Source organism: Fulmarus glacialis, unplaced genomic scaffold, assembly GCF_000690835.1.
Source record: "Fulmarus glacialis isolate BGI_N327 unplaced genomic scaffold, ASM69083v1 scaffold5114, whole genome shotgun sequence".
Taxonomy (NCBI): Eukaryota; Metazoa; Chordata; class Aves; order Procellariiformes; family Procellariidae; genus Fulmarus; species Fulmarus glacialis.
This window is the reverse complement of record NW_009209802.1, coordinates 61,343-82,153: the sequence shown is the minus strand read 5'-3', so window position 1 is coordinate 82,153 and position 20,811 is coordinate 61,343. Positions and strand designations below refer to the sequence as shown.

General features: G+C 37.9%; 1 protein-coding gene across 1 annotated transcript; it reads left to right on the top strand.

Moving 5' to 3' along the window:
• Window positions 1-263: 263 nt before the first annotated feature.
• LOC104076171 (cyclin-dependent kinase 11B-like) lies at window positions 264-17,118 on the top strand. The gene is given in 20 exon segments (XM_009576941.1): window positions 264-403; window positions 1,081-1,196; window positions 1,734-1,858; window positions 2,431-2,569; window positions 3,137-3,267; window positions 4,465-4,587; window positions 5,772-5,867; window positions 5,979-6,107; window positions 6,552-6,617; window positions 7,224-7,248; window positions 7,250-7,394; window positions 8,147-8,237; window positions 9,886-10,007; window positions 10,348-10,453; window positions 11,071-11,192; window positions 12,197-12,304; window positions 13,311-13,427; window positions 13,708-13,856; window positions 15,432-15,621; window positions 16,653-17,118. Coding segments are annotated over 20 exon segments (2,304 nt in total). The 5' UTR covers window positions 264-292; the 3' UTR covers window positions 16,746-17,118.
• Window positions 17,119-20,811: the final 3,693 nt, after the last annotated feature.

Sequence of the window (20,811 nt, the reverse complement as noted above, 5' to 3'; positions counted from 1 at the left end):
GTGGCTGTAGCCGCCGCGGCATCTGCCTCAGCGGTGAAACACTGGAGCCTGGTTGTAGACGGTGCTTTCGTTTTACTAGAACAGGTAGCAAAGACTGCGTGTGCTTCTGGGTCTAAACCGGACTTTTCTGGTTCAGCATAAGTCAAGTCCACCTTGACTTTGCTTGAAGATGATATATTAAGTGTTCTCTTATAAAAAGTCAGTGTAAAATAGACATAGCTGCGTTGGACTGTAGGTTGTGTAGGTTTCATTAACATCGTGTTCTTTTTCAGAGTTTTTTTTTTTAACTCAAATGGGTGATGAAAAGGATTCTTGGAAGGTGAAAACTTTAGATGAAATTCTTCAGGAAAAAAAACGAAGGAAGGAGCAAGAAGAGAAGGCAGAGATAAAACGTATGAAAAATGTAAGCTATCCTTTGGTATACAAGCATTTCTAATGAAACCTGAGGAGCTTTAGTGCCTTTATCCTCATTTTCTGATGAGAACAAGGCTTCTTGCCCTGTCAGCGGAATTCCTCTGTGCTCTTACGCATGCTTCGTGTGTGATCTCTAATTCCAAAGTTTGACAAAAAACTGATGCTTTGCTAAGATCTCATTGGCCTTGTTGTATACTGTGCTTTGGTTCATAGTTGTTGGTTAGAAAAGGTAAAGAAATTGATATGATTAACTGGAAGTAGCAGTTCGAGTAAAAACCTTTCAAAGATTTTATAGAAGAATGGTTTTAAATAATTGTTCATGAATAACTTTTATGTTACTATTTGGTTTTGCACAATTATGTACAAAATAACATTCTTTTGGAAAAAAACGCACAATAGTTAATGCAATCCTCCTTAATAGTTTTTTAATTTTGTCTAATTACATTGAATTTACAGAAGTTCAGCTGTAATTGCAATCAGACTGTATTTGGCTGCTTTCAACTATGAAATCTCTGCTTCATAAGTTAGTACACTTTACTGGTGTGACCAGTTAAGGATGGCTTTTGAGTCAGGAATAGAAGAGTTGAGTACTATTAAAATTTTTTCATTTTGTGACATAAAAATTAATTGCTTTTTTTTTTTCCCTTTCTTGCGTTTCTATCACAGTCAGATGATAGGGATTCAAAGCGGGATTCTCTTGAAGAGGGGGAGTTGAGAGATCATCGCATGGAAATAACAATCAGAAATTCACCTTACAGGAGGGAAGACTCTATGGAAGACAGGTAAGAACAAGAGAATAACCTTGTTACCTCAGGAACAGGTACTGAAATTAACCTTTAGAAGTACTGAGAAGAGGCTTTAAAAATATCTGAAGGGGAAAAGTTTAACTTCTTTAGCGTGCAAACGTGCCATCTTGCCTCCTGTTCGCAGAACGTGCCAGGGTATCACTTTGAAGTACTGATTAAGGCTCTACAGAGTATTGTGGTCTAATTTTGGCCACTACCTAGTAATAAAATATTTCGCTTGTGATGCAGTTAAAGCAAGCCTGCTGAGTTCTCTTCAGTGCTTAATTCATCCTCTGTTCGCTTGTGTCTTAAAAGTGCGCGTATAATAATAGCTTTACTTGTCGTCTATGTGGCTGATTTTCTGTAAGTTACTGTTAATGCCTTGGTTCAGGGGTATTATGGAAATGGACTTTAATATAAATAAAATAAGAAAAAATGCATTTTTTTCAAAACGGAGAAAAAAGGAAGTAACGCACGGTCTGTTTGACAGTACATGTAACCTTCCTGAATTTATTATTTTGTCTTGTATTTTAGAGGAGAAGAAGATGATTCCTTGGCTATAAAACCACCACAGCAAATGTCACGGAAAGAAAAAACCCACCATAGAAAAGATGAGAAGAGGAAAGAGAAACGTAGACATCGTAGTCATTCAGCAGAAGGTTGTTAGTACTACATTTGGATAACATTTCTGGTAGCTTCCCAAGGTGAAGCCAAACAGGCATTGTGTAGAAGTAAATAAGAATAACTAGAAACTAAAGAAAACATGTCAGGTGGATAAGACAAAGGAATTTAAACTTGTATTATTTCTTTATGTTTAATGCCCTTATGAGAATGACAGGGGTATATATGTGCTTGAGAGGACAGTAATCACTTTGCGACAAGGACATAGAGTCTACTTTTACTCTTTGAAGTCTGTTAAGCTTCTTTCTGGCTTCACTGAGTGAGTGGGCTGATCTTTGTACCTGACTGTAAAGGAAAAAATATCCTTTCCAGAAACATTCATGTTGTATTCCTGTTACTAACAGCCTTTTTCTGTTTTTAATGCAAGCATTTGTGCAAGATCTTTTAATTTTCCAACACCCTTTCAGATCAGGATTTTTCCATTAAGAAAATACAGACAACATAAAAATAGATTACCATAAGTTTCATCCTTTCTAGTTTTGCTTTTTAAAAATAGGAGCGCTAAATATTTTGAATAGTAACACTCCAAAATTCATTTTTATTTGTTTAGGGAAACATGCCAGAGTGAAAGAGAAAGAACGGGAACATGAGCGTAGGAAGAGACATAGAGAAGAGCAGGATAAAGCCCGTCGTGAATGGGAAAGACAGAAACGGAGAGAAATGGCAAGGGAGCATTCCAGGAGGGAGAGGTACATCCATCCCTCCCTCCCCTATGACAAATGAACAAAGAGATGAACAGCTTCCTCCTCTAAATCTATCTCTAACCTTTCATTGTTTCATTGACAAAAAAATTCAGAGCAAAAACTTGTAAGGTCTGATGCCAGTGCCACGTTCCTGTGAATGTGTTGTCTAATGAAAATGTGTTCTTGACTTTAATTACCTTTGTAAGTGACTTCACTACAACAGATATTTCTAGGTGAATTCATTGCCAGTGTTTTACTATAATGAAAAAAAGCACAAACCAGTTTTGCATAGTATCAGGGGATTTATTAACTGAACTTGCTTAATTTCTGTTTAAATCCTGATAAGGGTGCAGAAGCTCATGTGTTTGAGAGTGCATGGTCTTTTTCTTTGAAACACTGTTTTTAAAGGATCAGCTGAAAAGCTATGTCTGTTTTGACTGATATGCAATCAGTGGTATTGTTGCTAATGAAATTGAATGGCTCTGTCGTTTGTTATAGAAAAACAGTTTTCCTTTACTTCATACGCTGAATTTGTAGTGAACGGTAATGTAACAAACATTTTTTTTTTCCTAGAGATCGTCTGGAGCAACTTGAGCGAGAACGAGAGAGAAAAATCAGAGAGCAGCAAAAAGAACAAAGGGAGCAAAAAGAACGAGAAAGGCGAGCTGAAGAAAGACGTAAGGAACGGGAAGCTAGAAGAGAAGGTATAAATCTCTGTATAAATGTTGTTTGGGCTTACTATCTTCTGACACAGAGGTGGAATGGAGGTATAGAAAGCATTTTTTACTTAGGTCAATGCCAGAATTTAAAAAAAAGAAAAAGGGGGGGTGGGGGAAGGCTTCTACCTGGCGGGGAGGGGGGAAACCTATTACGTTCTACATAGGGAAATAAAACGATGTCATATGCCTTAAATATTATGGCATATTGGTTAGTCAGTAAGTCTTTCTTTGCCTTTCTGTGTTACTCTGGTTTCCTATAGAAACAAAATTTATGTAATTGACATTGTCTCTGTGTGTGTGTGCGTGTGTGTGTGTATCCGTCATGATCCTGGTCACTTCTGAACTCTTTGGCTGAGTCTAACCCAACTTGATAGAGGTTGAAGTCTCAAAATGAAGTGTTTTAAGGATTTAGGGAAATAAATTGCAAGGGGAGGGAGAGACATCATGTAAGTACTTCAACCATGAAAAAGGCTGTAGTGGGAGTCAAGTGGGGAAGATCTGATAACTGAGCAATTTAAATTAACTACACATGAACCCTCACTGTGCATAGCATATCAGATACTTGCAATCTAAGTTCAGATCATTTTTGGTTAAAGGATCTCTGTTTGTCCCAGCTTTCAGAGGTAAAAATGAGAGCCCGTTACTGTGATCAAGTGACAAAGATTGTTCAAGAGTAGCAGAAGCAGCCGTATTTATTGCCATTCTTTCTAGTTCAGCTCATACCGAACAGCTCCTTTTTGTGCTTGGTATTTACACTGATATTGTTCAATCTACCTAGCCGTTAATTTTAGTTATTTTTATTGCTCTAAATGTTCTGTCAGCTCCTTCTAACCCTTAGCTGTTTTTATTCTTTTATGTGACTTCCTGGTCTGTCCACTTCTCTCTCTGGCATTAATGCCTTAGTTTCAGGGCATTTAATGTCTATAAGGTATCTCACTTTTGTTTCCTAAGTATGGCAGCACCTTTCTCTAAGTAGTACAAACCCGTATTTTATTGTGCATGAGGTAAATCATAGTCCTTTATTCTCTTAGATATAGTTAGGTTCCACTTCCACTCCTCCCTGTTACTCTCTAGTTTGTAAGAAAAAACGAAAAGTATGCAAAGCAGGTGGTTGTGGCAGACAGAAGTATTCTAATTAAGGCAGGGAGATGTAACAGTTTCTTCCGGTTTTGTTTTCACTAGTTTCTGCACACCATAGAACAGTGAGGGAAGAATATGGAGACAAAGTAAAAATGAGACCCTGGAGTCGCAGCCCATTACGACAGCAAAGAGACAAGCTTGAGCAAGGAGATAGCAGGAAACCAGGTAGCATTTGCCACTTTATAATGTCTTTGCCTGGGGGCTAGGAGGAGCTGTTCTGGGGTAGTGCTTAATTTTTAGTAGTAAACGTATATCCCTGGTACTGTATTGAAAGTATTGTCCACTTCAGTCATGGTGGTATAACCCTGGAATATTCATGAATATGTACATATGTACTGTTTTCTAAAGCAATGCTGTTTTTGCTGGTAATTGTGCGAGTGACAAATTGAATGAATCTTTCCTTTTTAGTAGTAGGAGTAGTAATTTTAAAAGTTTCAGAGTTACTTCATTCAATGGTGAAAGAAGCAGCTGACTGAATTTTTTAAATTTTGTAGTTTAATTCCCTTGCAGATTAAAAAGGGATTGTTTACCCTAGCTCCAGTTGGATTTGTTGTTAGGAACTAAGCTACCTTAAAAAGTTACTTTACAGGGATCAGTATAGTTTAAGCATCACTGATATTGTCATCTTGTAGAAGAAAATAAATGCTTAAGGCAGTATTCTGGTTAGATGGTGAAATTTGTTTTCTAAGCCAGAAAATTGTCCTTCCTGTGCCTAGAAAGTCCTAACTGTGAGTAGAGAACTTGCACAATTGACATAAAAGTGTCTTTGGTTAAAGAAGAAAAGCTCTGTGTCTGCTTTGTAATGTGTGTAGCTCTAAAAATAAGTGTAACTATTTCAAGTAAGCTGATTGCAGAATGTAATCAGCTGAAATTCCAGGTGGAGGCAGGCAGTAAGTCCTTTGAAGCTACTGTCTAATCGATCAACAGTTATTTGCACGTGCTATTTCATGGTGGTGCGGAGGGACTGCATTAGAATAGTAAGCACTGATAGCAAGCGCTGTATGTACACACATTAGTGAGACTGTGTCATGGTGATACTCGTTATCATGTTACTTTCTTTTTTTTAGTTATACTTAGAGCGGCTTAGGCATATATCGTGTTTAAAAAACAAACAGTCACTATTCCAGACTTTTGGCTGTTGATCCTGCACCACTGCACTTCAGAAAAGCTGTTTGTCTTTTGAGCAGAGTGTGAATTTTTTTTTTGAGCGTTCTGTGTTTCCAATACAGAATGTTCAGCACCAATTTAATGGCCAAAGAAAGTAAAGCAGTTATCTGAGTATTCAGAGTCTTACAAGTAAAAGTGACATTCAGTCAGCACCCTGTTTTTAATTTTTACGGTCTCAACAGTAAAAGAAGAGAAACCAGAAGAGAGAGATCCTCTTTCAGACTTGCAAGACATCAGTGACAGTGAGAGAAAAACCAGCTCGGCAGAGTCTTCATCAGGTGATTAAATGCAATCTCGTACATGTAATTAATTGTACAGTTGTCTGTTGAGGAAACACTGTTGTTGAACTGTGTGCCAACTTAGTTATGTGTTTGATTATTCCTGAACAGAATCGGGATCAGGCTCGGAAGAAGAGGAAGAAGAGTCTAGCAGTGAGGGTTCTGAGGAAGAGGGAGAGGAAGAGGAGGAGGAGGAGGAAACGGGAAGCAATTCTGAGGAAGTGTCTGAGCAGTCAGCTGGTGAGTAACATAAAGCAGGTCCTAGAATGGTGTGTTATGATTTTCTTTGTTTCTCATTCTGTGTTGTTTTATTTGAACATTTTCCTTTTCTCTTAGTCTAGGATAGGCTGAGACCTCACAGGTCAAGATAACTAAAAAGAAAAAAAACAAGTACAAGTCATATTCTATCCTTTTATATAGAGGTAATACCAATTATTCGTCTAAGAAGCCAGATTAGAAAACTGAAAGCCATTTTTGTCTTCCTAAATGGTGTAAGGCTAACAGTTCGAGTAATTTTGTAACGTAACAAATATTCTGTAGAGAACAGTTCTGCACTTATTTGGGGGGTGGTAAAATACAAGAAGGCAGCCTGGCAAATTAGAAAAGCATTTCAATAGTGATCTGCCTTACAAGGAACTACAGAAGTGTTGAATTCATTCAGTTGCACTTGATTCTGTTTTGCAGAAGAGGTGAGCGAGGAAGAAATGAGTGAAGAGGAGGAACGGGAGAATGGAAACCACATCCCAGTTGGTACAATGCAAATACTGAATATTTAAATAAGTGTTTGGCTGAATTTTTGCAGCCAAATAAATCTATTTCTACAATAGATTTAAATATTTAAAATGTATTTCTTGTTGCAGTTTTGCCATCATTCTAGAGCATCACATAGTTGGCATTTTGGGGCCATTCTCATGTCAGAATCAGAAATTCCTTGAAATCTGTTCCAAGGTCTATGTTTAGAGGAAATCAGATCCTAGTCTAATGAGCTAATGCTTCCTTCTTTTTCATTTTGGGTCTCTTGTCCTGTCCTCTCATCAAAAAAGCTTTACAATCAGAATGAGATATACTGGGTCAGTTTTCTCTCTCACTCTGTTAGGGTAAAGATTTATTTTTGTGACCTGCTCTATTTAATGCTGGAAATTGTATGTACATGACTTGTTCTTGAAACCATTATCTCTGCAAAGAGGAGAAACTAGGCTTCTGATTGATCTTTACTGTTGCAGTAACTTAAGTTGCGTAAGTTGCAGACTTATCTCATGTATAGTGATCAGTGCTTCGCTACCCTTATTTGTCTAAAGCTGAACTTAATTGTTCCAAACGGCTTCCTCTTTCCACGACTGATTCTGACTTTTAAAGTTACAGAGTCGAGGTTTTACCGAGATAGGAAGTGAAGTAGAAGAGGAGGAAGTAGGGGAGGGTACCCCTCATTCCAATGCAATGACAGAAGGAGACTATATTCCTGACTCACCAGCTTCCTCGCCCATTGAACTGAAACAAGAGCTTCCTAAGTATCTTCCTGCGCTTCAGGTAGAGGATCACTTAAAGGCTGCTTGAGAATATCATAGGCAAATGGATTTCCCTAGCTGCTTTGTTAACATCATAAACACATATTTGTGCATGAGATTGTTTGTGGGCAGAATATGCCTTGCTGACTCAACATCACAAAATACACATTTCTGTATGAAATTCTGCTGTCTTTTTTTGACAAGGAAAAAATGTGCATGGAGCAAAAATGAGATTACTCTTTTAGATGTAGATAAGAATGTAATAATACATTTGATACTCTGATATCTTGGTATTGCTATCTCAAAATAGATACTTGTGAGAGAAGAGTTCTGTTAATGTGAGCAGAAACTGATGGGTGGTTATTCTTTTTCTGGCGAACAGCGAAGTGTAGAAATACAAAGAGAAAGCATGTCTTTATTAATTGAACTATGGGAAAGGTGTCAGTCTAAGGCGCTGAGTTGCCTCTTTTGCCATTGTGGCAGAAATTTCAGTTTATTCTGTGCAAAAGTGAATGAGTGAAGAGTTAATGAAATAATTTAGTTAAGCTACTAAAACACAGACTCTGTCCAGGATTCCTTTAGAGATCCAAGTAGAAATAAACCCCAAAGATACCTTTCTCACATGGCATAGCCATATTGTTGAATTCTCTTGGTAAATTTTAACTATTCCTGTGACATTGCTGAAGTTTACCTTATGTCTTCTTAAAAAAACCAAGCAAAACCTTCCCCCAGGTGCTGGAGGAGTAAGTGTTGTCCATCTGTCTTTTTTTTCAGGGATGTCGTAGTGTGGAGGAATTTCAGTGTTTGAACAGGATTGAAGAAGGAACATACGGTGTAGTGTACAGAGCAAAAGACAAGAAGACTGGTTAGTATAAGTGGTCTCCAGTTATTATCTTCATGGTATCTAGGGCTGCAGCTGTATGCAAATTATGGTTCTGCATTTTTCACTGATGAACAAATTCTGTCTAAAATGCTTTCTTCTTTATCAAGAATAATCTATACTTTTTAATAGGATGTGGACTTTGACATAAGGGCTTGACTTGCAGTTCTTTCAGTTCAGAAGTAATCTCTATATTAGCCATGATGGTGTAGAACAATTCACACGATTTCAGTTTCTGGCTCGAAAGGCAGTTATTTCTGGCTTGAGATCTGCTGTAGTTACCAGGTTGGAAGTTTTCAAAATTGGATATAAGTGTTCCACCAGGCGTCACTGTAAGCACAGCTACCGACTGGAGAATTCATAACGCAGCGGTTGGTGTGCAGCGAGTATATACTGCAGTATTTTGTTGTAGAAAGAAATTTCACTCTTTTTAAGCTCCCTCTCAAAAAAACAATTCTTGTGTATAGAAGTGGATTTATATTTTTAAAACTGAATCTTTTTGCTTATCTGGTTTGTAATGGCAAGCGTCTTGAAGAAATTACTGCATTTCCTAGGAATGGCATAAGAGCCAACCATCAAGTCATTTATATGTTCCCCTTCCGTGGTTATTTCTCAAGTGAAAGAAATATTGCTTTGATAGTTTAACATAAATAGTGATATTAGTGCAGCACTTCTTTTTTTCTTGGAAAAAGATAATGCACAGCAAGGTACGGTCTGTTCTTTTGGCTCTGACCTCGGTTTCCCTGTAGTGTTGCCATCACTAGTGATACATTACTTTCTAGCAAGCTGGTCATTTTCAAGGGGAACTGTAGCATAGTAAATTAAATATCCACAGTTTAAATAGAGTTGGCAGACGGTGAAGAGAGCTTGTGAAGAGAACTATGTTCCGAAGCAGACCTAGACAGAAATTAGGGTTATTCTCAGGTTCCAGCTGACAAGCTGTGATTTTGGTGACGGGTTTAAATTCTGGATGCCTTCGTTCCTCTGTTTATTTTAGAATAATATGACCATTTGGTTTCCTTTGGGGAGTGGAGTATACAGCTGGCATCGTGGTTTCTCTGAGTTCATTTGTTTACTGAACAACTACCATGAGCTCGTTTTTCTTTTCCTTCTCTATCTTGAGGCCCACTCTGAGACTGACATAACCCTTGTTCTCCACAATATCATGCAAAACCCAGATGTATTTAAATAATTCACTTCAGTAATGTTTTGAATAGCACCTCGGTTTCAAGTTGGGTCTTTAAACAGAGGTAAACTGCATTTGAGGCATTTCTGTCTGCTGTCCTATCTTCCTAACTATGGTGAGGAGTTCAGATTTAAATACACTTTTTCTTTAGTTTCTTTCCAGGTGAGTTATATTGGAATACACTAAAATCCATGATGCAGCTTTTGGATTGTTGGTTTGGATTTTATTCTTTAACCTTGGCAATCTTTTGTTGTTGATGGTGGGTTTTTTGTTTTTACTTTGCTAATGTGAGACTGACTCTGCTTTTTGGTTCAACAGAATGTCTTGAGTAACGGTTTTCATTCATATAAATTAAATTAGTGACAGAACACCGGGGGACCTCTTAAGGTGTATTTTATTAGGTATGTGATGGGAAATCTGCAGTTAATAATTCTGTTTTCTTTGCAGATGAAATTGTAGCTCTGAAGCGACTGAAAATGGAAAAGGAAAAGGAAGGCTTTCCCATTACTTCTCTGAGAGAAATAAATACTATTCTGAAAGCACAACATCTAAATATTGTCACTGTCAGAGTAAGGCCACAATCTTCTATTTCAAAAGTATTTTTGTTCTTGAAATATTGCTTCTTCGCTTTTAAAACGCCTTATAAAAATGTTAGCATTCGTAGATGAGCTTTCTGTAAACAGTTGTATACTACCCATAAAACTATACAGACATTACTTGTCCCTACATAATCTGATGTTTTGCAAAAATGAGCTGGGTTTTTTTTTTTTTTCATAGAAAAATAGTTTTCTATGGATTTTACCAATAGCAGGCTCCATTTATCCTCTTGCCAGTAAATTTCTAAAATTTATTTTTGCATGCTTTTTAAATACTGTGTGCATGTTTTCATCATTTGTTTCTGTGTTTTAGGAAATTGTTGTAGGCAGTAATATGGATAAAATCTATATTGTAATGAACTATGTAGAACACGATCTCAAGAGTCTGATGGAAACAATGAAGCAACCATTTCTACCAGGTACTGTTTGCCATAGTCTCCTATAGGTCTCAAAACTGGAAAACTGTCCAACACAAACCTCAGTGTCTTTGGGCTGTACTGACATCAGAGAACTAGCTTTGTACGGTGACGTGTATTGCCTTGGAATGTCCTATGAGTGTTCTTTGGAACAGAGACATCATTGCTTTTTCTCTGTTTGGTCTGATTTTACTGATACAAGTTAAGATAGAATCGTAGGCTGGGAGTGCTGATATTCATAGTGATATTTGGCTGATGAATCCAGTTTGCATGCTTAGGGTGAAGTGGAGGTTCAGATGTGAAATTGTTGAGTTTCCCCTGTGCTAAACTGGAAAAGAACACTGGGTTTTAATTTTGGCCACTTCCTATGTTTTTGAGAGGCGTTAATTTCCAAGCATTATTTGGATGCATTCCAGCTATCCAAATTAATTTTGCTTTATTGGCAGCTCTGTGGGTTTAACTGCTCTTGTCCTGTGACATATTTTTATGGTGCAGTCAATACTGTGGTTTTAACTTGACATCCCTTTCTTCCCCCTGCCCCCTTCCCTGTTCTCCAAACAAAAAAAATCAAAGATAAATTTCTATTCTTAAATGTATTTGGCTTCTTTTTGTCATTTCAGGTGAAGTGAAAACCTTGATGATTCAGTTACTGCGAGGAGTCAAGCATCTTCACGACAACTGGATACTTCACCGAGACCTGAAAACTTCCAACCTGTTGCTCAGTCATTCAGGCATTTTAAAAGTAAGAATTACGCGAAATATACCACACTTATGAAAAAGCTTGTATTGCAGAATTACACTGCATTATAGATGTGTCAAGAGCTGGGTAGAATGTTTTGCTTTAGTCTTTAAGAGGTATGAGGTGTGGATTGTAAAACATACAGTTGCGACAGAGTGAACTTTACTATTAAAGTGAAGGGACTGCCTTGCCACAATTGTAAGATTTATGTTAGGATGTGAGTAACAAGCATGCTCTAGTGGATACTGGATTCTTTATAGTATGATTAGAAGTCTGAACAGTGTTCTTTTCCTGGTGATGCAGCATACTACATGCCTGACAGTGTAATTTACTTCTTCTGTATCAGCATCATAGTGTTTGAACTGGGGTTGCTCTTTCAACCTGAGAGATTGTGAGGCTTAATAAAGAATATAAATCTCTGTAGTAGTGCTGAACTGTACAGTTACTCGTGGAGATGGAGATTCTCTTTACAAAGAAAAAGTCTTTAAAAAAAAGTTGCACACTTTAAAAATCTGTCTATCCTTTCACTGACTTCTTAAAAAAACCTAAGAGAAAAGCAGTACTAACAAAATCAGGATGTAACATTTCAATTTTTACTTCTAAGTTTTAGATGCCAATTGTATATTGCCATTATTTACATCTTACAGCTTTACTCTTGTTAAGCCTTTCCCTTTCTCAGGAAAACTGGACTTGGAATTTTTTTCTTGCTTGCAAAGCTGAAGTCAGCATCTGTTGTTGTTGTTTGGTTTTGTTTTCCCCCCCGCCATGTAAGCTTTCTGTCAAGGTGATCAATAACAGGAACTCTTTCTTGGCCTCAGGAAGGGAAAAAAGTTTTTTCCTTTCAGTGGAAAAAGACAAGGAAAGCCCGTGAGAAACAGTGTATTCTGTGTGGCTGTTTTTGAAGGCTGGAAGCCATGCAGTAGCCAACATGGCCAACACGTACTGGCACTGTTAGTAAACGGTATGGTCAATGTTGGAAATATTGCTGATTACCAATTTTCATTTAGGTTGGAGATTTTGGACTAGCCCGAGAATATGGATCTCCACTGAAGCCTTACACGCCAGTGGTTGTGACGCTTTGGTACAGGGCTCCAGAGTTGTTGCTTGGAGCCAAGGTATGTTTCTCCTTCTTCCTCTGGCTGCTAGAGGAATGACTCTTCAGACTAACTTTATTTTATAATTTATGAACGAAGTATGAGTATGCTTGATTCTTTATATTGATTTAGAGGTGGAAATGCTGAATCTTCAGTGTTATTTTTCCTAATTAACACAGCTAAAAAGGTTCCGTCTTCCACAGACAAAAGGTGGGTGGGTGACAGAATGCTGATGTGGTAGTGCTGCTGGACTTCTCGTGCATTGCTGCAAACTGTCACTGTCATCTTAGGCAGCTGGATTTTTTTTTTTTTTTAACTTAGTGTAAAATTTGTGACACCTGAGAGCAGAACAAGATACTGGCAACATTCTGGCAATGTTGCCTACTGATTACCTGTTTCATAATTGAAATCTGGACAAAATCAGTAGGGTTCTTTAGGGCTTCAGTGACAAGAACCATGCCAGAAAAATATACTGCACTACCACCAAAAAAATGGGTGCAGAAGTGAAAGAAGCCCTATGCTGTCTTTCAAAGATGTTTTTGTAATAGGAGAAACGGCTACGTTTAAGAGAAGAGGGGTACCATTGAGACCAGCTTTTGTGCCCATAACCTGAGATTGATTTTGCGGCAAAATAAGGGCTAAGAGAAAGAGAGTGCAAGTTAGAATGCTTCGCTAGTTGTGATGCTCTGTTTGTGAGTGAAAAAGAAGGGCAGCATTGTGGAGGCTTCCACATTTCATCCTGAAGTATTTGTGTATATGGGTATTACTCATAATTCACAGTAATTTTAACTTTTAAATGAATACAGTTGAGACCTGTGCCTTGGGTATTGGAATGATTGTGTGTGTTTTGTCCGGAGTGGTAGAATCTTTTAAAAAAAAAAAAAAAAGGCGAACAAAAAACCCCCAACCCCCCCCCCCCAAACAAACAAATAAAACCCCAAACCAAAACAACAACAACAAAACCCCAAATAACTCAGTGAAAGTATCTCACTGATTTTATGAGGTATAATATATTCCTTCTTTTCAGGAATATTCAACGGCGATCGACATGTGGTCGGTAGGGTGTATATTTGGAGAGCTGTTAACGCAGAAACCACTGTTCCCAGGGAAGTCAGAAATTGACCAGATTAACAAAGTTTTTAAGGTAACATTTTTAACAACTTTGGATTCTAACTGACTGGTTTTAGAGGCAGATACATTAGAGTAAGAAATTAAAAGTGCTTGATGCCTTTGACAGAGATTGAGCCTTAATAAAAGGCTCATTACTCTGATTCTTGTTTTACAATGCTTATAGGAGGCTAAGATCATGATTTGTGTTTTGTCTGTTTTCTCTGGATACTTACCAACTCCTATAGCTACATAATGAATAAGCAGAAGGGTTGCACTCTGGAATGAGTTTATTAAGGAGATATTTTAATTTACAGGATCTGGGTACTCCAAGCGAAAAAATCTGGCCGGGTTACAATGAGCTGCCAGCAGTAAAGAAGATGACATTCACAGAATATCCCTATAACAATCTACGGAAGAGATTTGGAGCACTCCTCTCTGATCAGGGGTTTGATCTGATGAACAAGTAAGTGCTACCTTCTAGGGTATCCTTGGGAAAATGTGTTCACATGCTATGATAGTGGTGGAAAATTACTTGTAGCGAAGCATGGTATTTCAGTGCATTTATCCTTGTCAAAACATGCTTGATGCATTTGAAGTTCGTCTGTGACATTCCTTGCAATGCTATTCCTCATTCTCTCACAACAGCTTTATTCAGCGTACCATGCTCTTAACACCTGCTGTTAAACCTCAGTCCAAGATTATTCTTGCACACCTATATCCTAGAAGAATAGAAAAACGTTTTAGTAGTAGTTTTAGCTCATTCATGTCATGTTTAATTATGTGGTGAGTCAGCTATCATGCAGTCTGCTGATGGATCTTGTTAAAACAATTATATTACAATTGAAAAAAAGGAAAAAAAGCAGTACATTCTAGAGATCATACTAAAGAACTAGGAAAACAGCAATCTTGTTTTTTTCCTAGATTTTCAAAGTTCATGAGTTCTGTCACATCTGATGTTCTGGCAGTCCTTTTAACTGACTCTACTGGTGCATTCTGATTGCATTCCAATTCATTTTTGTTTAAAAGGTTGACAATGGCTTGCGAGATTCTTGTTCCCCTCCCTCCCCTAATATTCCCTTTAAATTTCATGACATGAAGTAGTGGAAATGATTGCATTTCAGATCTTACTTAGAACTTGTCTCTATTTAAAAAAAATTAATTTTATTTTTTTTTTTTTTTAAAAGGGAGATTTTCAGTCTTTCCAATTTTTAAGAATTATGCTGCTCCAGGTTTTTTAATGAGTTGTGAATAATATATTGGAAGTTAGATAATCTTTCAGAAGTTCCAAGCACAACTTGTCTTAATAAAGATGGGTATGACTACATATCAGTGTCATATACTTCTTAATTGATTTGGTTATGACAGGGCTATGTCTTCATTATTTTGGGTAAGAATGACAACATTCTAGTATTCATATGGGTCAGGAACTTGCAGAGAAACATAAGTCAGAGGAACTCATTACATGTACAAATCTTGGATATATAAGTGTTTACATAGTCAGGGCCAAATACTGTTTGGTAGGATAAGCAGTTCAGTAAAACATGTTTTCTGTATTGTGAAAGGTTTAAAATAGTCAACTACAAGCTGTACAGTTAAGTCACACTATATTACAATATTCTGTGGTGTATCAATATAATCTCAGTTGTCTTCTCTAAAAAACAAAGCAGCATTGTGAAATATTTTAATTGAACCACCCTGGATCCCTTTTGAGCTAATCTGACTACCCACAGGTTCTGAGGTGTCTTAACAATTTATACCTCTGTAAACAGATCCCCACAAAAGCTACTCTGATATGTAGTTCCAGCTGCCGTTCCATTAATTATAGGCTCATGTAGGAAGCATGCTTTTAAAATCAGCTAGCTATGTTAGTTCGCCCGTATGTCAGCAAAAATACCCATTAATAGAATTCTTTGTTAAAAATCAGAAAATTCTAAATGCATTTCTGAAGAATTTATAATTTTTGGACTAAAATTTTTCTTCTTTCTGCCCCTCTCTCTCTCTCCTTTCCTACTTCATTGTCTTCCTAAATTCTTCTCAGCTTTTTGACATACTACCCAGCCAGAAGAATTACTGCCGAAGACGGTTTGAAGCATGAGTATTTCCGAGAGACTCCCCTTCCTATTGATCCCTCCATGTTTCCCACCTGGCCAGCAAAAAGTGAACAACAAAGGGTAAAACGTGGCACTAGCCCACGACCGCCCGAGGGAGGCCTTGGATACAGTCAGTTGGTAAGCAGATCGAGGCAACTGACACAGCCTTCTGATGTCCTCGGACATGTCCAAATCCTGATTTTGGAAAAGTTCATGCGGACTGCATTTTGTTAGCCTCCTGGGACTTGGGATCCTGAGACTCACCTGTACTTGCATGAAATAGACACTATGGAAGTCCAGATTTCCCTCTGTTCCTTCTCAAAGGGGAGGTCCAATTACTGTTGTATTCACAGAATCATAATTTCAGTACATAATCTGAGAAAGAAATTATGCCAGGTTTTATCACAGTGCAGAACAATTTTTCTTTTGAAAGTGTACATTGTTTTACACTTTCAACTAAGCTTTCAAAGCTGCAAATTTATTTTTGAAAAAAATCCAAAGCCTGGTAAGTTATGCATATCTTGTGGATAGAAACAGTCTTCTTTTTCCAATATTTGGAGAAGATTTCCAAAGAGGCAAGGCTGGTGTTCTTTCTATCTGTGGGGATTGTGCTGCCTGTTTTGAAAAAAGCTGAAAAAGATGCCCTTGTAAGTATGGCATGTTACAGTCTCAGGTGCCTTAATCACATCAACTTCTTATTATTATTTCCATGTCTCAGCACAGATGAAATGGCACTGCACAGTTATTGTGCCCCATTTAACAGATGAAGTAGCCTAAAAGTTTGTTCAGGCTTGATTTTTTGAGGGTGTAAAAATTGACATGGAGGGTATGCAGTGTGTGTTTCATCAGATGCTGAATAAATGTAGTTTACACTTATTTATACAGAGTGTTCACAAATTGTTTTTTCATCTTTTATATGTGCAGTCAAAAGTAGGTAAACACCTGAGATGCCTTTAGAAAAGACAACTTTTGATATAGCAATGTTTAAAGATCATGAATAACACTGCTTCGACCTTAGCTATATGATGCCACTAAATCAAACCTTTGTTTCTCATCTCCTAAGGATACTTTGATTTATTTTTTGTTGTTGTTGTTTAGATTTTTGTGTTGGAGAGGTAAATACATCTGCACAGACTTACTGATAAATGAATTTTGATTGGTTTTCACAGGGTGATGATGATCTGAAAGACACAGGTTTTCATCTGACCACCACAAATCAAGGAGCATCTGCTGCAGGACCTGGTTTCAGCCTCAAGTTTTAAACTCAACATGAAAGGGGGAGAAAGAAAAAAAAAAAAAAGAAAAGAAAACCGTTCATGTGAGTGGATTTCTGAGTGCCCCAGTTCTGTTCTTCACATCAGGGAGACTAGATGTGTTTCACAGGGAAAAAGTCAAATGTCATCACAGATTCAAAGGCTCTTGGCTGGGTGTGGAGCGTAACTGCTGCATTCCATTAGAGGACTGGAATTAACCTGAAAAGCCAAGGATCATTACAAAATTTGACAAAGGAAAACTTGAAGTACAATCCTGGAACAGTTTCTGTTTTATTTTTAGTTTTTTTTTCTTGGGTTTGTTTTGTTTTGTTGTTTTCCTTGTAAATTTGTAGAATTAAAATACATTTTTAATTGTTTAACAGTGTGAAGGATTTCATTTCTTCACATGCAACAAACTTGGATGTTGGTGGCATTAAGTCTTCTAGAGTGGAAACTTCTTCCCCCCGCTGCCCCCAAATCTGTGCTGACACTATTACATATATTGTCAGCCTGGGCAAACAACTTTTTTTTTTTTAATTTTATTTTAAGTAAATTGTATGTGTCTGTATACAGTTAGGGCAAAAAACTGTAACAGTTCTGAGGTTTCTTTGTGTTGCGTGCCTTGGAGAGAGCTAGGCTGGGTTGGGCTCGATACTTACGGACAGTATTTTTGGGTGCACTACTGAGCTGAACACTGATGTGTTGTACACATGTATTTACAATGGCACTGGTGCAAAAGAAGTACTCTATTGTTTTATAAATCAAAAAAGATTTAATATGGAGACTTGAAACTTTATTTTCTACAGAAAGTTCTTTTAAATATGCCCTTTTTCCATTAAAAAAAAAAAGAGCTTAGCTTTAGTGATTGTAATGCCATATTCCAGTCCTTTCTCATAAGATGAAAGACCAGCGGAATCATGTGGGAATATCACAGCCTTCTGAGTCTCTAATTTATAATGCTATAATTCTTTTCTGGGAACAGGAAGAATTGGAAAATACTGGGGTATTCATGCAGTCAGAACTGGGCACCAGTCCAGTAAAAGGATTAACTTAAATTACAAACATTCCATCAATTTCAGTGCATTTTAAGAGTTTTTCTGGGTAGAAGGCCTTGGAACTGGAATTGGGATGTACTAACTTTGTGGTAAATTTTGAAAACAGGGTTTTTTTTTCTGTGGAGGAATGCAGAACTATTTTCTCTAGGCCTGATTGATTGCCTAATACTGAAGGAGAAACAGTTCTATTACTAGCCTCGTAACTGAAATATGCATGATTTTAGCAAGATTCCGCATAGGTGGAGATCAATAACTCATTGTAAAGCAGGTTTTTTTGCTACATCCCACAGCGTACAGGAAAGGGCAGCCATTTTGCCATGGCCTGTGCTAAGCTCTAAAGGATTAGAACATGACTGCATATTTTGTATTTCAAGCTGTGCTGTGCATCTTGCATTCCGTGAATTATTTCCTTCCTAGCTTCCTTGGCATTGTTGCAGCCAGTGTGGCTATCACTGGAAGATCCATGTTCCTGACAAAAAAGGATTATTCATCTAAGCTGGGATAGTTTTAGTAAAACAAAGAAAACCTAATACTGGATTGCAATGGAAATTTAATACGGTCATGAGAGAGATGTGTAACTCCAGGTTTTTTTTGTAGAAGGGAAATACCAGCTCTCCCCGAGTAGTGCAACATTGGTTACTGCGTCTCAGCTTTTATTTTGCCTCAATTGTCTATTTTTGCATAGAGTGCTTGCCTTTTACGATCCTGAGCTTAATTGTCCATGCAAAGATGCATTTTTTAAGTTTTATACTATGCTGTACTCTCAGATAACTGTGATGGTAAAACTGAATCCTAAGCTTATTTATTAATGCAAAATCCATATGTGAGAAGTAAAAGGGCATAACAACACTGAAATGCTAACTGTGCCTTACCAGCTAAGATAATTGATATTTAACTTTATAGACAGGTGCTTCATGTACAGTTAGAAGACATTCTTTCCAACATGGGCTAACAAATCTGGAGTTTTGACACTGACGGGGAGTTGTTTGCTTTTAATCATACATAAACTTTGCAAAGGCAAGTAAGGAGAGGAAAAAAAGTTAAGGTCTCTTTCACAAGGAACAGTATCATAGTATTCAAGTAGTTTGAAATTAGATCTTTTTAAACCGTTGGCAGTGTGGAAAATTAGCAGAAATAGGTAATTTAAAACAAAATGGAAGTTCCAATGCATGAGTGTATGGTGGAATCACAGGATTGTTGTAGTTTAGGTACTTATTTTGTTGTTGGTTTATTTTTATTTTTATAAATTCAAATTGTAATCTAAGAGAAAATAAGTTTTGTTGCTTACCTTGAGGATATCACCAAATCTGTGAACTGTTTTCCATACCAGCAAATCTGCATTTCAGCCAATGGAAGCTGTATCATGTAGTGTGCCTGCGCAGGGGGACGGGGAGAGCTTAATATTTTTTTTCTTGGCTTCTTTACAGAAAATCATGTGTTTTGTTTCCTGAGTTTCTTGAGGATTCTGTGGGGTGACCAGATAGCCTTGAAATTGCAGCCAGGGCAGATCTGCATACTGGAGTGCTGTGCCATGCCGTTCGTGTCATTGGCATACCGGACGGATGGCAGAGCTGGGCAGTGCCTGGTGTCTTAAGCTTGCAACTTGTTTCATTGGTTTCTTTTTCCACTGGCCTTCAGGTCAACATCCAGTTTCTGAAGGTGGCTAACTTCTCACAGGATAGCTGTGGCAAAGCAGATCCTTAGCTGTCAGTGCTTACCCTGCCTCTGCCACCACTTTTGCCTGTGCTTTCACCTATTCCCCAAACTCCAGCGTGGACACTGCCTGCCAGAAGCATCAGACAGTTGGAGAGCGCTACAGAGACAGCGGTAGGTCACTGCAATGTAAATAAACGGTATTCAGAGAAATTGTATGAAACTCGGTAATCGTAAATGGTATGTTTCAAAGACAGTGTTACGCTGTAGTGATAAGTGAGATGAAGGACTTTGGATCTACCCAGAGATTAAGCCTCCTTGCAGCTGAAGTGTTGACATCCCCCTGTGATAGTTACTGAAGACTACGATGATCAGCTCATTGTTCTTGTTTCTCTTCTCCAAATCCCGAAGACAGAGCTGCCTTGAGAAGAGATGCTCAGATCTATATGGTGCCGCTCTGGTCTGTTAAACGAAGATGCGCAGAGTTTGTGCTAAATGTCTGCCAGTAAAATTACAGTCATTGCAATTGTGCCAGACAAACAGTAATTATTAGTTTCTTTCTTCTCCCTTGCACTTTTGCTGTCCTAGAACAGAGGAGAATTTTGCTGACAGAGCCTTTCTGCTCTAATACGGAGGTCTTCCTAGGCTGCTGACCTATAGCGCAGCGCACGAGATGCTTTGCAGTTTTGTTGGTGCTTTTAAGTAGGAAGAAACTTGTTTCAAGAGGTTAAAAGGACAACTGAAAAAGGATGAACCTAAGCAAAGAGCAACGTAGGCTGCTTTAATACTGGATAAGGATCTTGCTAGATGTAATGACTGTCGGGGATTCCTAACTGTGCAAATAAATGCCCCACCGCTGTAGACATTTGAGTGCACTAGGCTTGGCCTACCAATACTAATCCTATTTTCTGGTTGAATGTGGCATATTTACCTCTTCGCTTGGGTGACTGGGGGAGGACAGTGATGGAAATTCCGCATCTCTGTTGAAGGAGTCAAGAGGCTTATGATCAGACACCTAAAGGACAAGTTGTGAGGAGCTGCTGATGGAGGTAAATAGTCTATTGGGATAAGATTACACAAGTAATAAATACAAACCACAGGAAAGCAGTTAGGGGGGAAGAAAGATGTTCTGTGGATACTTGAATTGAACATGTCGAAATGTGGAGTGGAATAATTGGAAAGGGTTTGTTGTGACCCTACATCCTCCTTCTGACAAGTAAAAGAAAAAAGTAGTATTAGGTCTTATACTTTTTTGTAAGTTTTTCTAGTGCTATGCACCAGGATCTAAAAAAATAACAGCAAAACACTTACAGAGCATAACTGGTCATTTTCCTTCCACAATACCTCTGCCTCCATTGCAACATACC